Source organism: Lissotriton helveticus, chromosome 4_1, assembly GCF_964261635.1.
Source record: "Lissotriton helveticus chromosome 4_1, aLisHel1.1, whole genome shotgun sequence".
In the NCBI taxonomy this organism is placed as follows: domain Eukaryota; kingdom Metazoa; phylum Chordata; class Amphibia; order Caudata; family Salamandridae; genus Lissotriton; species Lissotriton helveticus.
Window position 1 is genome coordinate 61,544,607 of NC_136063.1, and position 27,507 is coordinate 61,572,113.

The following is a 27,507-nucleotide window of genomic DNA, read 5'->3' on the forward strand; positions in this document are numbered from 1 at the left end:
AAAGCACTACTGATGTCGCACCCACAGTGCTATCATGATGCTATAGAGAGACTCACCAGCAGTGCTACAAAGCACTACTGATGTCACACCCACAGCGCTATCATGAGGCCATAGAGAGACTCACCAGCAGTGCTACAAAGCACTACTGATGTCGCACCCACAGCGCTATCATGATGCTATAGAGAGACTCACCGGCAGTGCTACAAAGCCCTACTGATGCTGCATCCACAGTGCTATCATGATGCTATAGAGAGACTCACCAGCAGTGCTACAAAGCACTACTGATGTCGCATCCACAGCGCTATCATGATGCTATAGAGAGACTCACCAGCAGTGCTACAAAGCACTACTGATGTCGCATCCACAGTGCTAACATGAGGCCATAGAGAGTCTCACCAGCAGTGCTACAAAGCACTACTGATGTCGCATCCACAGCGCTATCATGATGCTATAGAGAGACTCACCGGCAGTGCTACAAAGCACTACTGATGTCGCACCCACAGCGCTATCATGATGCTATGGAGAGACTCACCAGCAGTGCTACAAAGCACTACTGATGTCGCATCCACAGCGCTATCATGATGCTATAGAGAGACTCACCGGCAGTGCTACTTTGCACCACTGATGCGGCACCTGCAGTGCTATCATGATACCGGCCCGGTAGTGCTATAGAGAGACTCACCGGCAGTGCTACAATGCTGTCCTGGTAGTGTGATAGAGAGACTCATCAGCAAATCACCAGCACTGTCACTGTGATAATCGTGACAGTAGTGTAGGCTGTGCATGATTTTTCTAAGACCCATTCTCCTTCAATGTTGACCAAGTGTATCGCCAGCAGTGATAGTGATGACGAAATGATATGCTAGAGAACACCATATTGATGTATGTTTAAGAAATTAATGTACATTTCTTTTACACATTGAGATAATAAAACTATTTTTCATTTTGTTTGTGTGAATTAAATAAAATATTTCATAATTTGTATTTGTGTGATGTACACTTAATTTAATATTTATTTTGGAATTTAGAACACAGAATTGTTCGCCTGCTCATTTTATGCCCTATGAATCTCGTACCTTTAAAAGACCTAACAGCAAACTGGTCCCAAAATCTGAATAATGGAAAAACTTGTAACTTGTGTTTGCTGCGCACTCAGGCCCTGGACCATGTTTTGTTTGCTTGCCTTGCATCGGCATTGAGTCGTTATCGTTGGCTTCGACCGATGTTTTTACAAAATAGTAATAAAAACGTAACATCAGCCCGAGACTATCTCTTGTCCAAAAAACTAAGCAGTGTGTGTAAAACGTTTTAATTATTTTAAAGGAGTTTATCTATATATTTTACATTTTAGCATATCTTTTTATTGGGCAGATATTCTTTCTGTTTGACAGCTTTTTAGGAAGTATCATTGTTTTATTTCATCAATTTTGCATTTTGCACACTGATTGGCTGCTATTTACTGCTATTTTGCCCTATAGGGTTAGGTTGATTCTGTTTTCCACCATGCTCTTGTTGCCAACCTCGAATTTTAATTGAAGTGGATCACAGGTTGTATCTTGCACATGAACTGGTTGCTACTGAATTGCTCTTGTGCACAGGTCCAGACATGCTCACCTATCCTTTTTTTGCTGCTAATTCCAATTTGAAAATTTAAAGTCAAATATGAACTTTGGACTTTGCTGTATATGACCTGGCATATCTATACTGCCCTTCGCATTTTTTGGGGGAGATGTTCATTACTCTTTTTTCCTGCTCCTAATTCTAACTTGATTTTTTAGCAGAAATTGAACTTTTTGATTTCATTCTGTGTACGAACTGGGAACTTTCTAATGTCCTATGTATAGTCCAGGATAAGTAATGTTGTAAACCTCAATTATTTTATGTTTCATGATTATTGACAATAAGTTTGTATTTTTTGGTGGACCTCCTAGGAGTTCCAAATCTTTAATACATTTTGAATTGAATATACTTAATTTTCTGTTCTTCATTATTGTTTTGAGGTTCTAATCATTGAAATTCTCAGGGGGAGGTCTCCGGTCACAGTAGGATTAACTGAGGGGCCACACAAAAGCCAAGAAACTGCAGAAGATTATAGTTGGAAATGTCAAGTGAAGCTGAAAAAAATATCACATTTTTTAATTTTTCTCTAATAACCAGAGATGTGAAAATCTCCAAGTGTTTTGACATCCTTCTCTTGTGAGCCAGAAAACAAGAACTGACTCTGGAAAGAGTTTGATGGTGCAATCCATCCTGGGTATTTGAAGCTCCTGGAGGCTTAAAGAGACAGAAGCCCATCAGGCTGCCGTTTTTCCTAAAAAATAATCTGATTTTTAGCTTTTGTCTTGAAAAAGCCTTTTTTAGGAAAATATTCATATATATTTCGGGATTATCTTGGATATTCCTGAATAGGTGGTACTCTAGCGCTGAAGGGTGCTTCTCACCACAGGAACATGTTGACAATGACACCCTGTGTACAAGTTCTGTGGACAGATCAGCAGTGCTTAATTTGTCAAAAATTAAGTGCCAGGGCGCTTCTTGGAAGGCCACTGCAGTCTGCAGCATGCATTGGCACTGCCAGTGCTGCCAATGACAGTACCAACATAACAGCTAACTGTAATAAATGAAAGGTGCAGAGTCCACTTGATAGGTTAAGATCCTTTATTGTAGGTTCCTTCCAGGTTAGACAGATAAGTTAAGTTATAAGGAAAACAGGAGAAACCCCACCAGGAGCTCGCTGTTGGTAGCTCAGCCTCAGATGACCAACTGCCACAATAGGTAATAGAAAGGTACAGTCAGCTAGAGAGACACTCTGGCATGCATATCATGCACTAGTCTCTTTTGCAAGGCATTCTATGATGTCATAAGTATAATAGTATTGTCTAGCCAGAGAGGAACAGTGAAGAAGGTATTTACTACACTAACCATCACAATCCTACAAGTGTGATAATTCAGACGTTTTCAGGCCACACTAAGCTATAATAATAGTGTGAGAGGCTACTTATTATTCATTTTCAATTTGAGTTGACTTAATAAACATGTTTGTAGTGTACATGCCAAAATTAAACAGACATCGCCACCAGGTGGTAGACTCCCATTAGAGCAGGTGCAGACAATTAAGTATGGTGCTGAGCACAGGAAAACCACTGGCTCAAATGAAGCACTGGGAGGGTATTTAACATTAAGTGTCAGATTACAATCCTCCGACTGAGATTTCCGGTTTAAAAAGCGACAGCCTCAATACAATGGAGGCTGTCGGTTTTGAAACTCTCCGGATGTTCCAGTTGGCTTCCAAAAGGCTCAAGGAGCATGTCTGCCAGTCGGAAACAGAGCGATACAAAAGGGGATGATGGACGGAGCGGAGCGTTTGAGCAAATCAAACACTCACCCCCAGTCAACTGATCTGGGTTCAATCCATCACCATTCTTTAGCTCACTCAGCCACCCCAGTTCAGACATGGCCATATGCAAATCAGTCTGACCCTGTGCCTCATGATCGGGCTGGACTGTTCCCATGAGGCACAGGGTCAGACTGATTTGCATATAGCCATGTCTGAACAGGGGTGGCAGAGTGGGCTAAAGAGCGGTGATGGATCAAACCCAGATCTTTTGACTGGGTGTGAGTGTTTGATTTGTTCAGATGCTCTGTCCATCACCACCCCCTTTTGTACCGCTTTTGGCCGCCATAAGTGTGGCAGGGTATGCTCAGACGTTCGTCCCTTGCTCACTATGCCACTGGATTCAAGCAAGCCGGTCTGAAGACGGCTGGAATGCCAGAAACCGGTCCTCGGAAGCTTGGTTCCGGTCCAGGGAAGGCATGGCTTGGCAGTTTGGGCTGGACTGTTCCCATGAGGCACAGGGTCAGACTGATTTGCATATAGCCATGTCTGAACTGGGGTGGCAGAGTGGGCTAAAGAACGGTGATGGATCAAACCCAGATCTTTTGACTGGGTGTGAGTGTTTGATTGGTTCAGATACTCCGTCCATCACCACCCCCTTTTGTACCCCTTTTGGCCGCCATAAGTGTAGCAGGGTATGCTCTGACGTGAGTCCCTTGCTCACTTTGCCACTGGATTCAAGCAAGCCGGGCTGAAGACGGCTGGAATGCCAGAAACCGGTCCTCGGAAGCTTGTTTCCGGTCCAGGGAAGGCAGGCCTTGGCAGTTCGGGCTGGACTGTTCCCATGAGGCACAGGGTCAGACTGATTTGCATATAGCCATGTCTGAACTGAGGTGGCAGATTGGGCTAAAGAACGGTGATGGATCAAACCCAGATCTTTTGACTGGGTGTGAGTGTTTGATTGGTTCAGATGCTCCGTCCATCACCACCCCCTTTTGTACTGCTAGTCGGAAACAGCATGTAATCCATATAAACGGCGTTTTAAAATGACCAGATTACGATGCTCTGTTTCTGAAATGCTTACCTTTCCGGGCTTTCCGACATGGAAAGCCTGTTGGAAATCAAGTTTGGGTACTCCTAGTGGGGTCCCGACTTTCTGCTCCCTCCGCTTAGAGGCCAAGGTGTTGATCCCTGCACCGATTGGCAGAGGTGCCTACCACACTGTGCAGGGATGAACACAAACTCCCTTTTCTGTATGAGAGTTTGTCCTGCAGCCAGTTTCTGACTGCAGCACAATCTCCCATACAGAAAAGGGAGCTGGCGACCGCACCGTGTGCAGGTGCATCAAAATTAAGCGGTTGGGACCGCCAACTGGTGGCTGGTCAGACCTGTATCTATGATGGTGTTGGGAAGACGCAAGTCAGCCCAACATAATAATGAACCCTATAGTGTTCTAGGGCCCAGACTCTCTCTACAGGGAATTGCTTCAACATTTATAATGTCAGTGAAGATCTCTGTGATACAGAATAAGGATTACAAGTAAGTGACCATTTCATTTTTTTTCTAAAAAAGAAGCAATTTAGAACAGCACATGCTAGGCTATATTGAGGTCATCTATGACACTCTCGTCTCTTGTTCTACATGTCTTTAGATTTTTATGAACTCTGTTACTTTATACTACACCTGATAGTGTTTTTATATAAATACAGGTCTGAAATGCTCTCCTTTTTCATACTCAAATTATAGTTTTTAACAATAGGTGAAAGGTTCTGTGATACAATAAGTTATTACAGGCACTTGTTTTACAGTTACGTTTTCTTTTCAGACTGTTTTCATTAACACTAACTACCACATCTTCAAATAATGAAACAGGGTTAGGAGCGGGTGTCCCACCAGGATCAACAGAAACACTAGAAAGTTGCAGCTAGTGGGACATCAAGGGCCCCCATGCTTCATCCAGATGAGGGAGTAGTTTCTCACTTGTGAAGCTAGTGGAACATCAATTGCCCCCCATGCTTCATCGGGAGCAGGGAGTAGTATCTCGCTTGCCCAACTAGTGGGACATCAAGGGCACTCTATACTTCATCTGGAGGAGGGAGTAGTTTCTCGCTTGTCCAACTAGTGCGACATCAAGGGCACCCCATGCTTCATCTGGAGGAGGGAGCAGGTTCTCACTTGTCCAGCTAGTGGCACATCAAGGGCACCCCATGATTTACTTGGAGGAGGGAGTAGTTTCTTGCTTAGCCAGCTAGTGGAACATAAGGGCGCCCCATGGTTCATCTGGAGAAGGGAGAAGTTTCTTTCTTGGCCAGCTAGTGGTACATCAAGGGCACCTCTTGGTTCATCTGGAAGAGGGAGTAGTTTCTCACTTGGCCAGCTAGTGGTACATCAAGGGGACCCTGAGCATCATCGAGAGAAGGGAGTAGTTTCTAACTTGTCCAGCTAGTAGGACATCACAGGCACCCCATGTTTCATAAGGAGGAGGAAGTAGTTTCTCACTTGTCCAGCTAGTGGGACATCAAGGGTACCCAATGAATCACAGGAGGAGGGAGTAGTTTCTCACTTGTCTAGCTCGTAGGACATCAGGACTACCCCATGCTTCATTGGGAGGAGGGAGTAGTTCCATACTTGTCCAGCTAGTGGGACATCAAGGGCACCCCATGTATCAAAGGAGGAGGGAGTTGTTTCTCAGTTGTCCAGTTAGTGGGACATCAAGAGTACCCCATGCTTCATTGGGAGTAAGGAGGAGTATTACACGTGTCCAGTTAGTGGAAAATCAAGGGTGCCCCATACTTCATCTGGAGGAGGGAGTAGTTTCTTGCTTAGGTAGCTAGTGGTACATAAAAGTCGCCCCATGATTCATTGAGAGAATCAATCAATCAATCAATCAACCAGAGTACTTGTAAAGCACGCTACTTACCCATGAGGGTCTCAAGACACTGAGGAGGGGTGGTGCCGCTACTGCTCGAACAGCCAGGTCTTGAGGAGTCTTCTGAAGGCGAGTAGGTATTGGGTTTGCTGTAGGCGGGTAGGGAGGGTGTTCCAGGTCTTGGCGGCGAAGTAGGAGAAGGATCTGCCGCCGGAGGTTGTTCGTTGGATGCGGGGGGACAGTGGCGAGGCTGGCGTGTAGAAGTTGAGTCTGCTGTTCAGGTAGGCTGGTTCGGCATTGTGGAGTCCTTTGTGTGTGTGGGTGAGGAGCTTGAAGGTGATCCTCTTGTCGATGGGGAGCCAGAGTAGGTCTCTCAGGTGGGGGTGATGTGGCTGTGGCCGGGGGACGTTGACGATCAGTCGGGCATAGGCATTTTAAATGCGCTGTAGTCGTTGTAGGTGTTTGGCTGGGATTCCTGCGTAGAGTGCATTGCTGTAGTCTAGTCTGCTGCTGACGAGGGCCTGTGTCACCGTTCTTCTTGTTTCGGTCGGGATCCACTTGTAGATCCTGCGGAGCATGAGGAGGGTATTGTAGCAGGAGGAGAAGATGGCGTTGACCTGCTCAGACATGGAGAGGCACGAGTCGAGGATGAATCCTAGGTTGCGTGCATGGTCGGTGGGTGTCGGTGCTGTTCCTAGTGTGGTCGGCCACCAGGAGTCATCCCAGGCTGAAACGTTTGCTCCGAGGAGTAGCACCCTTTGCCTTGTCCGAGTTCAGCTTCAGACGGCTGTTCTGCATTTAGTCGGCGACAGCCTTCATTCCCTCATGGAGGTTGGTTTTGGCGGTGTGCTGGTCCTTGGTGAGGGAGAGGATGAGCTGGGTGTTGTCGACATAAGAGATGATGCTGAGGTCGTGTTGGCAGGCCACTTGTGGAGGGGGGGCATGTAGAATTCAAACAGCGTCGGGCTGAGGGATGAGCCCTGGGGGATGCCGCAGATGATGTAGGTGGCCTCGGATCGGAAGGGCAGGAGGCGGACGCTCTGGGTTCTGCCGGAGAGGAAGGACCTGGTACAGTCAAGGGCCTTCTCTTGGATTCCGGCTTCTAGGAGGTGTGTCTTTAGAGTGCGATGGTAAACCGCGTCGTAGGTGGCTGACAGGTTCAGGACGATGAGGTCTCATGTTTCGCATTGTCTAGTTGACGTCTGATGTTGTCTGTGTCGGCGATGAGGGCTGTCTCAGACTGTGGTTTTGTCTGAATTCGGACTAGGACAGGTCCAAGATGTTGTTGTCTTCCAGGCGGTGGGCCGGTTGCAAGTTGACAATTTTCTCGATGACCTTTCCCGGGAACGGGAGCAGGGAGATGGGGCATAAGTTCTTGAGGTCCTTCGGGCCTCCTTGGGCTTCTTGAGGAGGGTGTTGATTTCAGCGTGTTTCCAGCTTTCTGGGAATGTCGCTGTTTCAAAGAAGATGTTGAAGACCTTCCGTAGTTGCGGTGCGATGGCAGCGTCTGCTTTATTGAATACGTGGTGTGGGCACAGGTCTGACAGAGATCCTGAGTGAATGGAGTTCATGACCTTGCGTGTCTCGTCATCGTTGACGTTGGACCAGGAGGTCAGTCGGTTGGCGCTGGTGGTGTTCACAGGGGTGGTGGGGTCTGGCGTAGTCGGGGCGGTCATGGTGTTGAAGCTGTCATAGAAGAAGATGGCTAGTGAGTTGCACAATTATTGTGAGGGCGGTATGTCGTTGGCATTGGCGCTGGGGTTGGAGAGTTCCTTTACGATGCTGAAGAGCTCTTTGCTGTCATGTGCGTTGTTATCCAGGCAGTCATTGAAGGAAGATCTCTTGGCTATTCTGATGAGGTGGTGATGTCTGCGAGTGGCGTCCTTGTGGGCTACGTGGTTGTCTGAAGTGCGTTTGTGGTGCCATATCTTATCCAGTTTCCGGCAGGTGAGTTGGAGGTCTGAAGCACATCAGTGAACCAGGTGGCTCTCTTGCTGGCCTGGTTGTTGGAGGGTTTCTTGAGTGGAGTGAGGGTGTTGGCGCAATCGTCTATTCACTGTCTGAGGTTGCGGGCTGCGGCGTCTGGGTTGGTGGGGTCGGTGGGTGGGTTCTGGGCGAGGGTGGTGATCAACTGTTCTTCGTGACTTTGCTTCAGCAGCGGTGAGGCAGCTGTTGGGTGCAGTGGGGCGTGGTTGGTCCAGGGGTTCTGGCGCTGAGCGCGGTCCAGGCACGGATGGATGCAGACGGGCGTGGATGGGCGCTGATAGGCACAGACGTGCTTGCCTTTGGCACGGCTGCTGCGCCGTCTCCATAAGAGGGTGAGAGGGAGGGAGGAGGAGCTGGGAGGAGGGTGCAGGTTGGCCAATGGGTATCAAGGGGGCAGGGCCGCAGGAACGCAGCGGCAGGAAGGAAGGAGCGGGAGATGGTGGCAGGCAGCAGGGAGATGGCGGAAGGCAGCAGGAGCAACGAGGCAGCTGGTGGCTGTGTGGTGGCATGGGGAGTGACCTGCCAGTGAGCAGGGTCAAAGGTAGTCTTTTCTAATTTGGCCAGCTAGTTGTACATCAAGGGCATCCCATGCTTAACCGGGAGGAGGGAGTAGTTTTCATTTGTCCAGCTAGTGGGACATTAAAGGCCCCCCAGGCTTCATCGGGAGGAGGGAGTCATTTTACTTGTCAAGCTAGTGGGACATCAAGGGCACCCCAAGCTTCATGAGAGGAGGGATTAGTCTCCCAGTTGTCCAGCTAGTGGGACATCAATTACTCCTATGCTTTATCATGAGGAGGGAGTAGTTTCTCCCCTGGTTAGCTAGTGGTACATCAAGGGCACCCCATGCTTCATCAGGAGGAGGGAGTTGTTTCTCACTTGGCCAGCTGGGGGACATCAAGGGCAACCCCATGCTTCATCAGGAGGAAAGAGTAGTTTCTCACTTGTCCAGCTAATGGGAAATCAAGGGCATCCCATGCTTCATCTGGAGGAGGGAGTCATTTCTGTCTTGGCCAGCTAGTGGGATATCAAGGGTGCCCCATGCTTCATTGAAAGGAGGGAACGTTTCTTCCTTGTCAACCTAGTGGGACATCAAGGGCACCCCATGTTTCATGAGAGGAAGGAGTAGCTTCTCAGTTGTCCAGCTAGTAGGACATCAAGATCCCCCAATGCCTTATCGGGAAGAGGCAATAGTTTCTCACTTGGGAAGTTAGTGGGACATCAAGGGCACCCCATGCTGGACTGTGAGGAGGGAGTAGTTTCTTACTTGTTGAGCTAGTGGGACATCAAGGTAAACCCAGAGCCTGGAGCCTCTGCGTAGCACCTCCTGAGCCATCAATAAGGAACCGACGGAGCTCTGCAGTTCTGGAAATCCATACAAAGTTTCTCAACATGTCCAAGAGACTGAAAGCAAAAGAAAACAATATTTCCTACTATCGAATCCTAAAAAAGAGCTCCGCAAAGCTTCCCAGTACCCCTAATCGTGTGAGAATCATAAGGCAAACCGAATGCACCAGATAATCTGGGCTGTACAAAAATATAATTAGGCGTCTTTGTTCACGCCCATATAGGTAAAGCAAAGTGTGCCATGACAACGCCACTGGTGAAATTCTTCACTTAAATCAAATAAACAAAACACATTATTTCCTTCACATGACTCAGTGTTCAGAATTCTGAGTCACCCTAGTAGTCCCAATGAGAGGCTAAATTGAAGCTTCAATTCCAGTCAGTTTTCCAGGAGGCTGGATATATTCACTTGAATGTACCTCTGCCACTCGGAATGCACTGATCACAAGAATAGGTTGTGCTCTAGCAGGCCAAAGTAAGGAAATTGCGACCTGGGGTCTGTTTGTTGGCCCACTGAATTGCAAAGTGCCCATGACCATGTCCCACAGGCCTGGCAATATTTCCCCTGCCTGCCCAGGTTAAAGCTCGGACCAGGCCTGGATGAGTACTTTAGCTGGCTCAGGAGTCTGGCCCTGGTCTCCCTGTCCCTGCCTACTCTGTCACTTGGAACCAAGGAAAGGATCCCACATCCCCAGAAAGGCCTCTGCTATCTGCCCAGACTATAAAGCTCTGACAGGGCACCAGGTCAGAGCTTCTGCAGGGCAACAGGTGGAAGTCCCCAGCCCTAGGGTCTATTCTCCATCCCATCATGTCTTAAAGTGCCCATTATGGGATCCTGGTATCTCAGGGAGGCACCAAGTCAGAGATCTAGCTGGCCCAGAGGTGAAATCCCTGTGCACTAATCTCTAGATGGAGCCCTACATGCCCGGGGACATTTTGCCGACATTTCCAGGTTAGGAACCTCTCAATAGACCGCTAGTCAAAGCAGCAGTGGGTGGAAGGGTAGAAGCCTTAGGCTCCATTTTCTAGCGCACTGTGCCACTTGGAGCCCTGGACAAGGTTCTGTAGGCCCAGGAAGGGCTCCTCTGTTTCATTGAGTGAAAATCCATTTAAAAATCGAAATTAGACCTTTTTCTCAGTTTAACTTACATTTTGGTCTTAAGTGTAAATGGGACAAAAAGTCCTGGTCTTAGTTAAACTTAAGATCAAAAGTAAAGTTTAACTGAGCTAAACTTCTAACTTTTTTGACTTGCAAATGCTTTTTGGGAATACCAAAAGTCGTGAAGTGAGACTTTCACCTCAGTTTACCTTTGTGAATTCGGTCATTGGTCTATTTAGGGATGGACTGCTTCTCTAGCTTTGGCTGCTGTTTCAAGTAAAAAGCTACCAACCATGATTGTTTGACTCAAGGGTATGACTTTTGTGGAGGCCACCCAGCAGAGCAAAGACCAAGCAGCTTGGAAGCTTGAGCCCCCGTAGTGGTCTAACCAGATTGGATGGAATTGAATGGTGCTAGTCCCGGATGCCACCTGGCAGTCCAGGTCCCACCTATGTGTTTGTAGTTCTTCTCCATATTGCACATTTCTGTCGAAGCTTAGAATGACCACTCTGTGGGAAGTCCCGGTCCCCCGGGCAGGTACCCCTGTGTCTCACTCCGGTTGCACCTCAACTTGCCTCTCCCTTCTGTTGTGGGCATTAAGCGGAAGAGCAACAGATCTGGGCTTAGGGCTCAGCCTATCAAGGGTTGGTTGATATGTTGATAAAAAGGCACTGGGTCGGCAGGAGACATCATAGCACTGAAACTGCTCTTACTGCAGTTGTTAATAATATTCGCTCTCAGGTTGACAAGTGCCATACCACTCTTTTGGTTCTGTTGGACCTCACAGCGGCCTTCAACACTCTTTCTCCATCTATATTGGTATCTCGTCTCAGGGAGATGGGTGCCCTGGGTCTTCTTGCCTCCTTTCTTAATGAAAGGGAACAGAGAGTGAAACTGGGTCCGTTTCTTTCCGCCTCTAAACCTGCGCACTGTGGGGTCCCCCAGGGCTCTTCATTGAGCTCTACACTTTTTAACATCTATGTGGCCCCCCCTTGCCAGGATGGTGAGTTCATTTGGGTTGGAGATGCTGTCCTATGCAGACGGCAACCAAATAATAGTCTCGCTCACTCACTCAGTATAGGATTCTGCTCAGAATTTTAGGAGCTGCATGGAGGCCGTCTCTCAGTGGATCGTTCAGAGCTTCTTGAAATTGAATGGGGAGAAAACTGAGGTATTAATCTTTGGGGGCAATCAGGAAATTTGGTCAAGGGACTGGTGGCCGCCCTCACTTGGGGAATGCCCCCGTCCAGGCCAGTATGGCAAGAACGTATGGGTGCTAATGGACACTGCCCTTTCCTTTGACCATCAGGTTAATAGGTCTGTTTCCACCTGCTGTGGCATTATTAGGATCCTTAGAAAGATCTCCCACTATTCTTTCCCCAGATGCTCGGAAACAGGCTACGGTAGCATTAGTCTCTTCCAGACTGGACTATTGTAATGCCCTTTATTTGGGCATTAACAAGAGTCTTATTCATCACCTTCAAATGGTCCAGAATGCTGCGGCGAAGATGGTTTTGAACCTCCCTAGACCTGCCTCAGCCTTGGCAGCCCATGAGAACTTACACTGGCTTCCGATACATTGTAGGATCACTTTTAAAATTCAATGTCTTTCCAATGGAGCCTTTTATGGCACTGGTCCGGAGGGTATCAAGTCACTTGTACATCTCTATACCCCCAGTAGATCTCTTCGTTCCTCTAATAAAAACTTTCCTGTGGTCCCTAGGTTTGTAAGGGCAAAATGGGGCGGTAGAGCGTTTTCTATTGTTTTCTATTGTGGCGCCCAGATTGTGGAACTCTCACCCTCCTGAGCTTATAGGGCAGCCCTCTCTTTCTCTGTTCCGTAAGGCCTTAAAAACCTGGCTTTTCTCTGAGGCGTACTTGTAAAGCTGACCCCTCTGACTGTGTGTTGGATGATTTGCGCAAGCGCCTTGATGCCCTTGATCTAAGTTGTGCTTTATAAGACTCTATTCTTTCATTCATTCAGGTAAACAAAGGTTCGATGAAAGGATACTCATCTGTCCATAGTAACAACCATTGGGGTGTTATGGCATAGATTCTTTATCTAGTGATATGGCAGATTTTATTGAGAATCTAGAATTGTCTCAGTACTTACCTTGTGTGATCTCTTCCATAGTCATTATCTCCTTGTTACTTTCTGTTGACTTTTGAAAAGTGTTGAATGGTTGCCCCCACGATCATTGGGAGACCCATTTGTTCCTTTCAGATGATCTATTTATTTGCATTGACGGTGGTGTGGCATTTATGCTTGCTTCATAAATTATGTCTAAGCGTTTTGACCATTCCTAAGAGCACTCATAATCTCTAGCTGTACCCCCAAGGCTATCCACATTATGGCTAGTTCTAAAAGGCCAAGGCTCTTTTTTTGAGTTTCAGCTTAAGGGGTAGGAAGGTATTTTGTTTTCTACTAAGACAGGAGCATTTTGAAACGTATTTCCTTCATAATCATTTGGTACATATTTGCACACCGTTGTTAGTATCTGTCTGCCGTGTTTGTTCATATCAGAGGAGACATGCTATGATCAGCTTGGGTCTCTCTGTGTTTTTATTAGGTAGTATCTGGGCCTGGACTCTGTGTGCCCTAGGAAGTTATAAAAGTGGAAAGTAAGCCAATCCTGTAAGGTGTGGTAAATGTTTGACCAAAAAACATTTATGTTGTTTTGCTCTAGGTTTACTGAGATTCCATAGAATTATTTGTTGTGTCATACTGTCCCTTTCTGCTTAAGGTACTAAAAACTAGGGACCCCAAGAGTCAGCCCCTTCCAGTGATAGTTAGTTTCTTTTCAAGTCCATCCACCTTATTGAGGGAAAATACCCATTTCTGATAGTATTGAATATGAAAACACTGCACCCCAATAACGTTCCTACCACATACATATCTTTGAGAATATTCGCTAGTGAGACTTATAATCCTGAAGATGTGACTGTAGGGTTGTTATTTGACCCCAAGGGTCCCCATAAACTTGGTGAAGAAAGGTTTTGTGAGTTCATGACTGAGGCCATCTTATTGTTATATTGTTGTGGGATGTAATGCTGCTCACCGGTTTATCCTGATTTTCCCATTGGCCTGCCAGAATGAACCCAGGGTCTATTCTGTATGTCTTCATCTCTTAAGGTATTTAAGGCCAGATTGGGTGGGGCAGCCACTAACGCCCAGGTTAGGGTAGGATTTTGAAGGAGATACAGCTAAGTCCATGCGCACATTCATGATCATCTGGTCGGTAGATAGGACCCCTTGGCAGATGGCACCAGAAGTACAGCACTTACAGAGGAGGCCTCTTGGGTCTTCTAGGACATGTAATGGCATGAACATGATGCACAACTGCACTATGTTGGAAACAACCTTTACAACACGGTCATTACAACGCACTACCGTTACAACGCAGTCATTACAACACAACATCCTTTACATTGTATGCCATTACAATGCAGCCATTATAGCGCATGTCACGATAACGCATGTCTTTACAACGCATGTCACTACAAAGCATGTCATTACAACGCATTATAAGGTAAGTAATGGGGAATAGTAATTTGTAACCCTACACTATCCAACACTTACCCTACTATTGCTCTAAAGTAATGCGCGTTGTAATGGTATGTCTTGTAATGGTATTCGTTGAAATGGAATGCATTGTAAATGTAGTTTCTAAAAAAAAATTGTTTTGGAATGCGTTGTAAAATCATGCGTTGTTATTGAAGTTGCGAGTCCGAAACTGTGTTGTGAAGGCAGGCGTTGTAAATGTTTGCGTTGTAAAGTCATACATTCCACCATGTGGACAGATCTGTAGTTGCAGAGTCGATGGCTAGGGTACCAGAGGTATGGAAGCCTCAGTGCTGTATCCCTGGAGTCAGTGTGCTGTGCAAGCTCTCCTTTTGAGCTTACTATCATTAAGGGCTGCCCTCGATCCTCAAATTAGAAAGCGTGGTAAAGAGGATGGAGAGGCATTTACTCACATTTTCAAGGTCTCTGCGGTCCAAAAACATGATGAGTCAGCAATTTCTCATGAACCTCCTTGGTTTCTGATTGTATTCTATCCAGAGGGGGAAGAGTTTCGCACTTCATCTGAGAATGATGCTGGTGGCAGAGGTCTGTGAGTCATCAAGATCTACACAAAAGTAGCCATCTTCCTCTGTGTCCTGACTCTTCCTTCGAGTGTTTACTTTTACACAACAGTAGTTGTCAGTTTCCCCATCAGTATGGACCACATGCACCCCACACAATTGTGTCTAAGCATGGGCAGAATGTGGGAATATGAAATACGCGAATTTGCGTGAATTCGTAATCGCGATTCGCAAAATCCTATGCTATTTTTTTTGCGAGTTCTTGATTTTTTTTACTTGTTCGGGAACGCGAACTTGCGCATGCGGTCTCAACGGTCGCATACATGTTGTTTCCACTTAACCAGCCTGCACGCGATGGCTTTTTCCTATTTCGGGTCGCAATGATGTGTTCGCGTTAGCAATTTCCTGTTTTGGGTCGCAATGACTTGTTCGTGATCGCGGCGTCGCTCGGCCAGCTACCAAAATCTCGCGGCGCTCACAAACAGGGAGGAAAACTCATCAGCGAACGCAGAATCATGGTGAGTCAATGGCGTGCACGCGAGATTTTATTTTTGAAGCGCGCACAAGAAAAAAAATCAGCCAACTCGCGAATTGCGGATTTTTGGGCAATTAGGCGCGATCCGCGAATCGGGAAATTGCCAAAATTACGCAAGCAGAACGAAGTTTCTGCCCATACTTACTTTTGTCCCACAACCACTTACACATAACAAGAAACACTTCCAAAACTATTCAAGCACAACATTTCTGTATAATAGCGGATAGTAAATATTTGCAGAGCAGGGTGTTTTTGGGTGGGCTTCTTATGTAAACTGCAAATCGAATAACCACAGCAGTGCAGTAGAACACAATATGAAAGCAATGGTTTATACCTGAAATCCCAATTGGAGCCATTTCAAGAGTTACAGTGTCTTCTTTAGCAGAACGAGATGAAGATGAACACTGAAAGGGAATAAAAGAAAATCAAGGATGTTTAAGTTTTCACTTCACATCTGGAGGCTCTATCAAATCTGGAATTCTCGTTCAACTACCACACTCAACACCACACTGACTCTTGGCACCCCTCATTTCAGCTCACATTTTGCACCATGACCCGGCATACCCCTCAAATTTGAGATTCCTACCAAGCCTAACCTTTACATCTAGAACACTACCTATTCAAATGCTCCTACCATGTCCAGTATGAAAAGCAGCATTTGTCTCTAACAGGTACTCATATTCAGCACCTTCTCACATCCAAGCCCACTTTACAAGCGGAACACAAGGGATTGACTTCTCACTCAAAAGCAGCTCACCCAGTCAGTTGGCTAAACTTTGTTGTGGCTATTGGCAGAGAAAAAGCTGCAAGAGCCATGTACTGATAAGTTGACTAGTAATAACTGAACACTGCTGGTGGTCCCTGCTAGAGTGAGCGATAAACAGTAATTGCTGTCCCTGAGGTCCTGGATGCCGTGGAAGTGGCCAAGAGCCTGCAACAGAATCTCTGAGATTGGAAAAATGTTTGGACGTCAGGAGCTTCAGTGGGAACTTGTGGCAAAGGTATTTGATATCCAGTGGATCTCGCCAGATATATCTTGAGGCTTGCCGCACTGGAGGATTCAGAGCTCCATAAAAATTACTAAATTTGAAGGTAGAAATTTTGACCAGGCAAAGGTGTGACAAGGATGCAAAGTATGCAGCCAATGGGGTACCTGCAGCATCAGCTAACTTTAGATTTTACCCACTGTGAGCTTTTCCTGTCAAACCCAAAGGCCTCGGTGAGACCTCATCCAATAGCTATCCACCTTTGAGAAGACTTAATCAAATATAGCCGGCATCCTTGTCCTGCTGGAGGATTCTGACTTTCATTTCAGAGAATGAGCCAAAAGGTAGAATTTTGACTGGGTGACTCTCGCAAACAGCTTCCCGGGTGCAAACACACACAGCCGCACCCTAGTACTTCACAGGTCTTCAAAAGATAATTTTTGGGTAAAGAAGACTCTGTTCTTTTCCACCCCTTTTTATAGCCCCCACATCCCCACTCTGCCTAATGCTGAAAGAATTAGACTCCCCCAAAATTTCGCTCTCGATGCGCCTCTGGAAATGACCACAAGCAGGCAACTCCAGCACAAACCTGCTCTGACCTTACACACTCTCTTGTTTTAGTGCTATGAAAACAAACGCTTTGCTTGCCTCACTTAGTTCTCACACCCCCTCTTTAACCACTTCGCAGGCGGGGTAATTCCATGCGGTGCGGGGGGAGTGGCCACGCGTGGCACCGCAGTGCTCATGATGAGGCATCTGCCCAGTGTAGCTGGGCTCATGACGAGCTGGACTTGTCATGACTCCGCCCACTCCAATAGAACGCCCGCACTGGCGTGGAATTCGCCGCATGGGGGAGTGGGCGGCCGTTATGACGAGCCCAGCTCGTCATGAGCACAGCTTTACTGTGCCTCACGACGAGCCCGGCTCATCCTAAGCACGCAAGGGGTTAATATGAACATAAAAGCTTTTCAATTACATTTATAATCCTATACTGTGCTTCACATGGAAATATAGAACTCAAGGTTCTCACCACCCCAAATTAGCTCTCTGGTATACTTTCTCAAATGTAAGAATTACACGTATTCAGTATCTGTCAGTCACGGCCACTTTAAAACAGTGTACAACTCGACAAATTGTTATGTTCCTAAATTAACATCTCACACTTAAAAGCTCCTTTACATTTCTTTTGCTAGATGGACCTTTCTTTAAAACTCCACCAGAGAAGAGTGGTGAAGTATGCTCCACAAAGAGCAACTCAAAGCGTTGTTATTTGTTATAAAAAAATCTGCCTGTCAATGCTTTTCGCAAGCCTTTCGACCCCTTAAGAGGCTGGATGATGAGTATAATACGTCATATTTCCGATTGGGAAGGACGATGCACGGAAATAAGACAGTATAGTTGAATAAAGGGCGAGTGGATGCATGGCCAGATGCATCAATGCATAGATGCATAAATGGATGTATCAATGTATGGATGGAAGGATAAAGGAAAACAGGGACCAGTTCTTACGATAGCCGAGTGGGCTGATAGATGCTTGAGATTGGTTCTGGGACAGATGTATCTATGGATATATAGGCGTATGGCTGCATGAATGGCACATTGCTTACAATAGGCGAGTGGGCACATAGATAATTAAGATAAGTGCAGGAACAGATGTATGTATGTTTGTAAATAAGTAGGAATGCGGGCCTGGTGGTCTGTTTGCTAATTACCCCACGATGATGTTGCACCTGTGTTGCAATAGGAGAAGGGAAATTCTGAGAAAAAATGAAATGTGTCTTTTTAAAGGATTTCCCTTCTCCTAAGTGCTAGTCACCTGGCATGTTGTCTGCACTTCTAAGTAGTGAGTAATGTGCATGTTTTCTCAGTCTCGCTGCAGTGCAATAAAGAAAAAAAAAACAGATGAGGTTTTCAAGGCCCAAAAATAGACCCCCATAAAGACCTATTACGAGTCCCTCAAAAATAAAGTGCTGGTGCTCAGACCCCCACAGACACCCACCCCCCACTTAAAGCCAGGGGAGCAGTGTTATGTTTGGGAAGTTGCAGATAAAATTGTAGGCTAATAATGGAAATTGTTGTGTGTGCTGTTTGGGTGATAATATCTTAAGTACATAGATTCAAATGTTTAAAAATACTATCTATAAAGTTGTCTGCGGTGGGTAGCAGAGAGAGTGGTACGGGGTGGTGGGGTGTGGCAGAGAGGTGAAAAGTGTGAGGTAGTGCACTTACATATAAATTGTAAAGGTCTACATAAATATTTAAATAAATACTTGCTGTTTGTTTTATGACACTACTTGAACCCCTTGACAACTTGCACATTGGCTAAGTGCATTTACTTCCCGAGATTTCATGAAGTTGTGCTTTGGGTTACTTGTAGCCCAAGCCCCGAGCATCATCTGCACCAAAGATTGTGGGCCTACACTCCATGAGTGTTGCATGGGCCCATTTCTTGAAATTCTGCTTGAGGCTCCTTCACGATCCCTGGTCTGTTGACTGGTGGGTCCCCTTGAAGGTAACTCTAATTTTCCTTGGGGTTTCCGGGTTTCTCCAGACATGCCCTGACTCCCTACCAAGTGGTGAGTCCCTCAGACTTTGCTGGTCTGCACCGAAGCCTATCTCTTCTTTCTGCACCGTTTGCTGTTGCCAAAGATTGTTGGGTCCAATCCGGAAACCGACACCCGCAGTACTCAACATCCTTTGTGGGACAGCTCGATTCCAGGTCCTGGTCATCACCAAAGCCTCCTGGTCCTTGTGGCTGAAGAGTCAAGCTTCACCTTCTTCACGTGAAATCACCCAACATCGATGGGCATTTGACTATCATGCTCCTGGCACATGACCCAGACTCTGTCCCCTCTGCTTTCAGGTTCTTTTCATCTTCGATTCAGGCTTGGATCACACCGTACACTTTCCACTTAGAAGCCATCAGCACTTTGCAGCCGATCGCCATTGAAAAGGCTGACGAAACACAACACCAAAAGACACCTATGCACCGGCTTCCCTGGGGGAGGTAACTTGAGTACTCTGGTGCTCCAGTAGGTGTTGGCTCTAGAACCCCTAGTTCTGAAGGGATTTGCTCTAAGACCTCTTCTAAATGTCCTTTATCTTTAAAAATCAAACATTGACTTTCCCCATAGAAGTTAATGGTGATTCGCGGCTGTGTTCACACCCTGCACTTGTCCCCAGTGGGTCCCCTGTGTCACTACCTTTGGTGGTTCCTGGTGGCCCCAGCGGCTCTTAAGGCTCTTGGACCTTGTGTCTATGCAAATCGTGGTTCTTATCCCACTTTCTTAATATATGGTTTGGTATGCCCCTATGGCTCAACATATGTTGTGCTAATTTACTGTGTGATATAAAGTTTACTGAATGTACTTTTGCCCCCAGCCTCATATGGAAACTAGTGGGATGTGTTTGGAATAAATACATATATTTTATATATATATACCTGGTGTGGTTCTCCCTTCATTTGGTAATTCACCAGATTATAGACTGGTAAAACAAGCTGCTTTATATTCCTTCAAGACTTAGCCTGAAGGCTGCTCTCCACAGGTACCACTAGGATAGCTTTTTTATAAAGGATGTCTTTAACATACTATCAATAAGGGTTATTTGGACTGATGCAATGTGCCCACTAGAATAGTGGAAAGCATATGCCAGGCCAACTTTTCACAGTCCACATTAGGCAGAACCAAGCATACCCTCTACAAATATATAAAAGCATTATAAAGATACCTTGGTTACAAACAACTATGATTGGAGAAATGTTTAAAGCAAATTGCACCTAAACGTAGCAAATAAACCAAAATATTTTATGACATGCAACAATTTAAAGTCAAACTCATCAAATGCAACAAAGAAGTAGATTACTTAGAAATAATAGCCAAAGGCATACTATAGAATCAATAGTAACCTATAAAAGTCCGTAAAATGTAAACAAATCATTTTTAATATAAATATTAATCCTATTTTATTACATCAGTCTAAAAATTAAATACAACTTAAACCTGTACATGATTTAAACAAAAAATGGAAAAATTCCCAACTGAAAAACAAACTTAATCTATTACATAAAATAAATGCAACACATAAACCTCACAATTCCAAGTAACAATCGCATAATATGTAAACAAACAATTAAATATAGCATTTCTTACCCAAAAGAAATGAAATAAATACGACTTTCCGACTTTCTGTTCTATCGTTGCAAATTTCTTTCTGTATGGACATAGTATAAAAAAACAACCAAAAAAACACAATAACTAAGCTTTAATCCTCCTTCAACACCCTCTACTTTAAAACTGCATAAACAATCTTTAAAAATGGACTTACCTGTCCTGACGAACAGTAGCATCATAGCACAACATGAATCAAGAAAAGGGATTACAAAATAACACATATAGATTAGAAAAAAAGGTAGTTGTAAAATAAAAATTGCAGCTTAACGAGTAATACATATTTTGAATAAATGTATGAAAAATGTATAAAATTATTAAACATGTAAAGCATGTAAAAATGTTGTTAAAAATGTTAACAAAATAGAAATATAAATCAAATATATATAATAATATAATATATACTGAAAAAGTGTTATCATTATGTTGAAAATATGTATTTAAAACAGCGTAAAAACTGTTAATCAATGGAAAAAGTGAAAAATGTACAACATACAATACTATTAAAACATAATTTTGTTTTTATTTAATAAAAAATGTTTTCTTTATTTAACTATACATGTGTTACTTCTAGAAAACGTATTTATTTATATTACTGTTTACAAACGTAAAAATAAAAATATATATATTTCGATAGACCAACAGTTATTTCGACTGCATACAAATAAAATTAAAACAGAGGACTCAATACTAAAATTCGAAAATGTAATAATCACACTCTAACATGAACCAGTTCTAAGAAAATGTTGCACACTAAAGGGGTGACATTTCCTATTCCCACTCCAATCTAGTCCAATTTGGGGAAGGTGTTGGATATTAAAATGGTGACATTTACTATTCCCACTTCAATCTAACCATATTGAGGGAAGGTGTTGAACACTAAAGGGGTGACATTCCCTATTCCCACTCCAATCAAAGCCTATTTGAGGAATGTATTGGACACTAACTAGGTGAAATGCCCTATTTCCACTGCAATCTAAAACATGTTATGTTAATACAATTAAAAACGTCATATGCACAATAAATACTCCCTTCCAAACACACAATTTTGTATCTATAAAATAAAATAAATGTAATTTAAAAATACACTAACCAGAACTACAATCCTTCATATTCATATCTAAACATTAACATATCTAAGATATGTATTATTCCTAATAATCATTTATATATTTCCCAAAATATCTGCTAACATTATTAAATTTAACACCATAAAACAGAAAAGAAAATCATATTCTATAATTAACAATCATAAAAACACAAAATCAAACAATCAATTAAAACAATAGAAAGTACTAAAATATTACAATTAAAAAATATATTTCTAATACTAATTGTATTATGAATATTTATCTTTCACAAACATAGCATGTAAATATCTTATAAAAGAAAATGTAAGATTATTTTACTTGTCTTAAATTATTTTGCATATATTTTTCTATGTTTTTCATTTGTTTCATGTATTTGCTTTTTAATATTTGAAAATATCATACCATTCATATGTAGTTTAATTAATTACAAATTATAATTTATCAAAATTATTAATGTAACAAAATAAATATAAAATAATACAATTTAAAATATAAAAACTAAATGTATATTTACATTAATTATAAATGATAATTTATTCAAATTATGTAACAGTGCAAATACGACATGCCTTACTGGGCAACCAGAAAGGTGGATGGGATCCCGGAGGCCACACCACTCAAGGCCAGACTGCTAGCAGATCCCATGGAAAGTAAAGCTATTTCACTTATTTAACGGAAAATAATTAACAGTTTACCAGACCTGTTGCAACAGCTATATATGAGTTGGCAGAATGATGTGGGGGACTTGGATAAGGAGGAGGATTGGTGCAAGGTGCTGTCCTCCCCACGAGAGGTGGCAATACCATCCCAACTGCGGCTTTCCAATTGAAAAGTTTGCAGCACACATACACTTGGTTAAGATGGGCCGAAGTAGCTCCGCAGACTGTAGACGGGGATGTGGGGAGACAGGCATGTTTTATCATATTATCATATATCATATACTCTGGGAATGTCTCTAGATCCAGTCATTCTGGAAGGCTCTCAACATGGTGGTCAGAGAGGTCAGTGGGGTAGCCTTAGGATGATCCCCAAGTAATGTCTGCTCAATACATGGGACGCTACAGACTTCAATCGAATAGACCAAATATGGGCAGCCACTGACTTTATGTTAACGAAGCGTAATATAGTCTGTATATATAGTTGGATGGGAACAGGATATTGATGGGTGCATGTTGGCTGAACGAGCAGTCTTCACAAATAGAGGATGCCCTAAGTAGTGGGACATGGTGTGGGGGAAATGGAATATATTTTGAAGCAATACTTGCTTCTCTCCATTGATGCTAGAGCATGGGCCAACAAGGCTAACTCGAAATACTATACGGAGTGGGAGAGGGTGCTGTACCATCCGTTAAGGATATATTGTGATGAGTTAATTGCATTGAAATATGTAATTCTAATAAATGCCAATAAATAGTTTAATTAAAAAAATTGATGTAACAATTAGAATTCAAAATATTTTTTTATTAACATTATGTTAAGTATTTATTTGCATATCATTATAAAAATTAATCTACTACGTACTTTTGAATATTCACTTTTTAGAATTCACCATACGCCTATACCATAAAAAACCCAATATACCACTTCAAATACAACTAGAACACCTTTATTTTTACAACATAAGTAGACATTTCCAAAATGTCATAATTAATATATTTTTTTCTCAGAATACAAATAAAAAATTAGTAAACATGCTAAATCAAACACACTACAATAAATGACATACTAATTAACATTTACAAATTGTATTACATACAACTATATGTGCTAAATTGACATATTTCATACCAATATTAAGAACATCTCTTAAAAGAATTGTTTTATCTTCAAATTTACTCTTGTTGATATTTTTACATGCCGATATTCTTGACACAATATTTTTGTATTCCATAGGTTTTTTCCCCATATTTTGTCCAAATATCCTTAAGACATAGGGGGCATTAGGATGACGGGCGGCCTTAGTCCGCCCACCATCCCATCAGATTACGGGACCGCCGGCCATAAGGGCAGGGGTCCCGTGGGGGGTATTAGGATGCGCCCGCCACAGTGGCAGGTGCATCATGCATTTTTAACATTGTGGTGGGCGGTGCTCTCAGCACCGCCCGCCACTATGCGAAAAATGCATGTGACGCATTTGCATAGACAAAGCGGCAGGCACCGCACGGTCCTGCCGCTTTGTCTATGCAAATGCTGGGGGCTACCACACATCCCCCCCATGTGCACCCCCCACCTCACCTTCAACATGGGGGCAAGCAGGGGGCCCCCAAAGTGAAGACCGCATGCCTTTCCGTGGCGGCAATGCCGCCACGTAAAGGCTTCTCAAAAATCCCATACTAATATGGATGGCGGTGTCTCATAGACAGCGCCACCATATTAAACTTTTTCTGACCTGGTTGCAAGGTGACCGGGACGGAAAAGCGATGGACGGTGTTTCCTTTTGCCGCAGTCCCCCCTGCCATTGAAATATGGCGGGGGAAAATGGGTGGCGGGCGGGTGGCGTGCGTGCAAGGATGTCGGGCTGATCGCCACCGCCTGCATGGTGGTGGCGATCCACCCGACATCCTAATGGGCCCCTTACTCTTCTACCCCGTGTTTTGCTTAATGGTTATTCCGCATCAAATTTAAATTCCTGTTAAGTTACTAGCTATTAACCAATTACACAATGTGAGACATGCGAATATTAGTTGGGGTGGTGGAGTACCTACCTCAAGTAATAATCTAAATCCTTGTCAGGGTGAGCTACTAAAGTCACCAAATAGACCCGAGCTTTTTTCCTAGTAGTGCAGTCAGGCTTAACTTGAAGGAAAATATTTACGCAGTACCAAACTGTACTAAAGTCATGACACAACATAATAAAAACCCCAACCTAATTTAGAAAAATAAAGAATAAGTTGATTCTGTTTGAATATTCACGTCTTGCTGTACTCACTCACACTCCTCACAGAGAAAAGTTCCACCTTTCATGCCAGTAACTCACTGACTGTGCTCACACCTGCTTCAAGTGGGGCTCATGCATCAGCTTGTTTAAAAAAGAATTTACATTATTTTTGTGCATCAACCTCATCACTTACCTGGCAGGTATTTGACGGTGTGATTGGGCAAAGGGACACATCACACTTCATATATACTTCAGACTGGTCTTTAAAGATGAATGTCTCTATCTCAAACATGACTTGCAGGGAGTGGCCATTTTGAATCAAATGTACATTCACGTCCTGGGTCACTGCACAGCTGCAAAGAGAAGAGCATTGTGAAGGTAAAATTAAAAGACTGTTTATAAAGCACAACACCCCCTAAAGGAAGCTGACCCATGATGTGTGCTTAATTGCCCTACAAGGGCACTGGGTGAGATGTCCTTATTGTACAGATATTGTGTAAGTGTATGAAAGTGAAAGATGTTCAGTCCTTTTTAATCAAAACTGATGTCCAACAGGGCTAACTCAAGGATGGGTTTGGCTTCCCTTTTTTTTATTAGTGACATGAATATGAAATCATTTGCTTCTGAATCATGTATAAACAAATTTCACTTTCCATTTTTCTAGTTCCTCTTTAATAGCACAAGGGGAGTTAAAGCCAGCTTGTGTGTTAACAATCATTCTATTAATGTGTTGCTCCTTCGGGGCTTATAAATAGCATGGATGGGGTTTTGTAGTCAGTTGGGCTCATGGGGCTGCCAGCAAAAGCACTGTTGCAGCTGGCCTTCAATTCTACTGTGTTTAAATGAGTCTCACCAGGGTGGGGAGTCACAGAGGCTCCCTTCCGGTTAGAATCTGAGATGCTGATTGTACAGGGTGATGTCACTATTGCATCAGCATCAATGGTACACTGAAAATGTAGACCCATGTGTATGTGTTACCATGGCAGTTTGTTTCATAATTTAAAGGCCAAAGCGTAGAATGCTACAAGGAGCAGGCAATGTAATTTACATTGGTTATTGATGGCTTACTGTAAGGAGGATAGAATATAAGGGGAGGAAAGGTTGGAGATCAGGGTAATAATCAATAAGTGAAGGAAGAGAAAACCTTATCAGTTCTTAATATTTTAGCACCATATTTCTCACACAAGGGGGTGCAAGGGTGACTTAAATTCCAGAATTGCATTTACCAAGCTTCACAGGGCCACCTAGTGGTAAATGTGGAGTAATGCAAGGCAGCCCAATTCGCTGCTTGGTGCTACTCTGCCTCAGCAGGCGTTCCATAGGTGGAAGGTGGGTGTCCCCATGCTCCCACCAATGGATGTTGGTGAATTCCTAGATTTACCATTAGTAGTATTCCTGGAAATGTGTCAAAATACTGCACCTCCACAGTGGAAGCGTAATGAGAATAAATATGTTTATTTCTCCTTGTTTTTCTTCTTTCTACACAAAGGTAGAGGAAAAAGCCTCAGAGGATTGTTTTTATGCAGGAAGGTGTCCGTTCCTGCACAAAACAAATCCTGCCTACAACGCAGGCACCCTTGCACCATGGTGCAAAGGTACCTGAATTGGCGCTTGCAGCAATTTGTGCACCAGCAAAGACAGAGAGCAGGAATGTGTTGTATAATAATAAATATTGCACATTCCTACCCACTCTCCTTCATGCAGCTCAGGGCAGGAAGGTGAATTTTCAATATATGCCCCATAATGTATACAAATTTTTTTTTAAAAAGGAGAATACCCTCATAAATATTATCAAAAAAGGGCAAGTACATATCATCAGTCAAAACAGAGTAGGTAAATGTTGAAACAAGGAGTTACCTTGGGGCCAGGTTGAGTTTGCAGAGGTTCTGATCCAGAAACAGGCCATATAAATGGAAGAGGCAGTCTGGATACCTCCCTGTAGGTGAAGGAGTTATGTTGGTGACAACATCATCCATGAGATTTTTTTATTGAGTCCGACTATGTGGGTCTTGTGTCCATACACCCACTGCTGTTCTTTCATTACGAGAAAGCCAACTTAAAGCAGGAATAGTTTAATTCATTTGGGGTTTTCAATTATCGTCCCCCTGATTATGTTCCCATTGTGCCCTTGTTCCAAAAAGTCTGTAGTGAGTTAGATCGTAGTGCAATGACAATGTATGTTGCGTTGATGGTCCATGATAGGTATCATGACCTTGTGTATAGTCATGCACATCATCATCGTTGAGCAGTCGAAGGAATGGAACTCCTCCCTCTATGCCAACTTCATCAACTGCAAGAAGCCATTTGACATAATGGACAGAGGGACCCATTAGAAGCTCCTCCACTACTGTGGTGTACTAGACAAACCTATAGGAATCATTAGGAACTTTTACGAGGGAATGACCTGCTAGATAGTCCATGGAGGACAACTCACAGAAACCTTGAAAGTGAGGACTGGAGTCCATCAGGGTTGTTTGCTCTTGCCTTGTCTCTTCTTGCTGGCAATAGACTGGATCATAAACACATCCACAGCAAGAAAAATAAAGGAAATCCAGTGGACCCCTTGCACACAGCTAGATGACAAGGACTTTTCAGATGACATGGCCCTACTCTCCCAGACGGGTTTCCGCCCCAAGCATGGGACAGAAACCGCCCTGATTGCGGTAACGGAAGAAGCTAGGGGGATCTTGGATCTGGGGGGATCAGTGGCAGTCATCCTCCTCGATCTAAGCACCGCTTTCGATACGGTGAACCATAAAATTCTACTGCATCGACTCCTCAGGTTGGGAGTGCCAGGGACAGCAATAACCTGGCTCAAATCCTTTTTGGGCGACCGATCATTCCAGGTCCTCGAAGGTGACACCATGGGCCAGATGTAGGTAGGCTTTTACCGGTCAGTAACGGCCGATTTCAGCCGCTACCGACCGGTAAATGGATTTTGAGATGTAGGGGGCAGAATCGGTAAATTTACCGATCGGTAAATTTACCGATTCTGTAAATTACCGAATCGGTATTTTTACCGATTCGGTAATTTTGAGATGTAGGTGGGACTCTTCTGAGTCCCACAAGCCTTTCCGAATCTGTATTTTACCATCAAATTCAATTTGATGGTAAAATACCGATTCCGGTGTGC

General features: G+C 44.0%; 1 protein-coding gene across 1 annotated transcript in view; it reads right to left on the reverse strand.

Moving 5' to 3' along the window:
• LOC144827863 (uromodulin-like) overlaps positions 1-27,507 on the reverse strand; it is a 159,236-nt gene that overhangs the window by 20,471 nt on the left and 111,258 nt on the right. Inside the window, exons 6-7 of the mRNA XM_078686027.1 lie at positions 24,568-24,727; positions 15,585-15,654 (exon numbers count right to left, since the gene is read on the reverse strand). Of these exons, the coding sequence (XP_078542153.1) occupies positions 15,585-15,654; positions 24,568-24,727 (230 nt within the window). The remainder of the gene's footprint in view (positions 1-15,584; positions 15,655-24,567; positions 24,728-27,507) is intronic.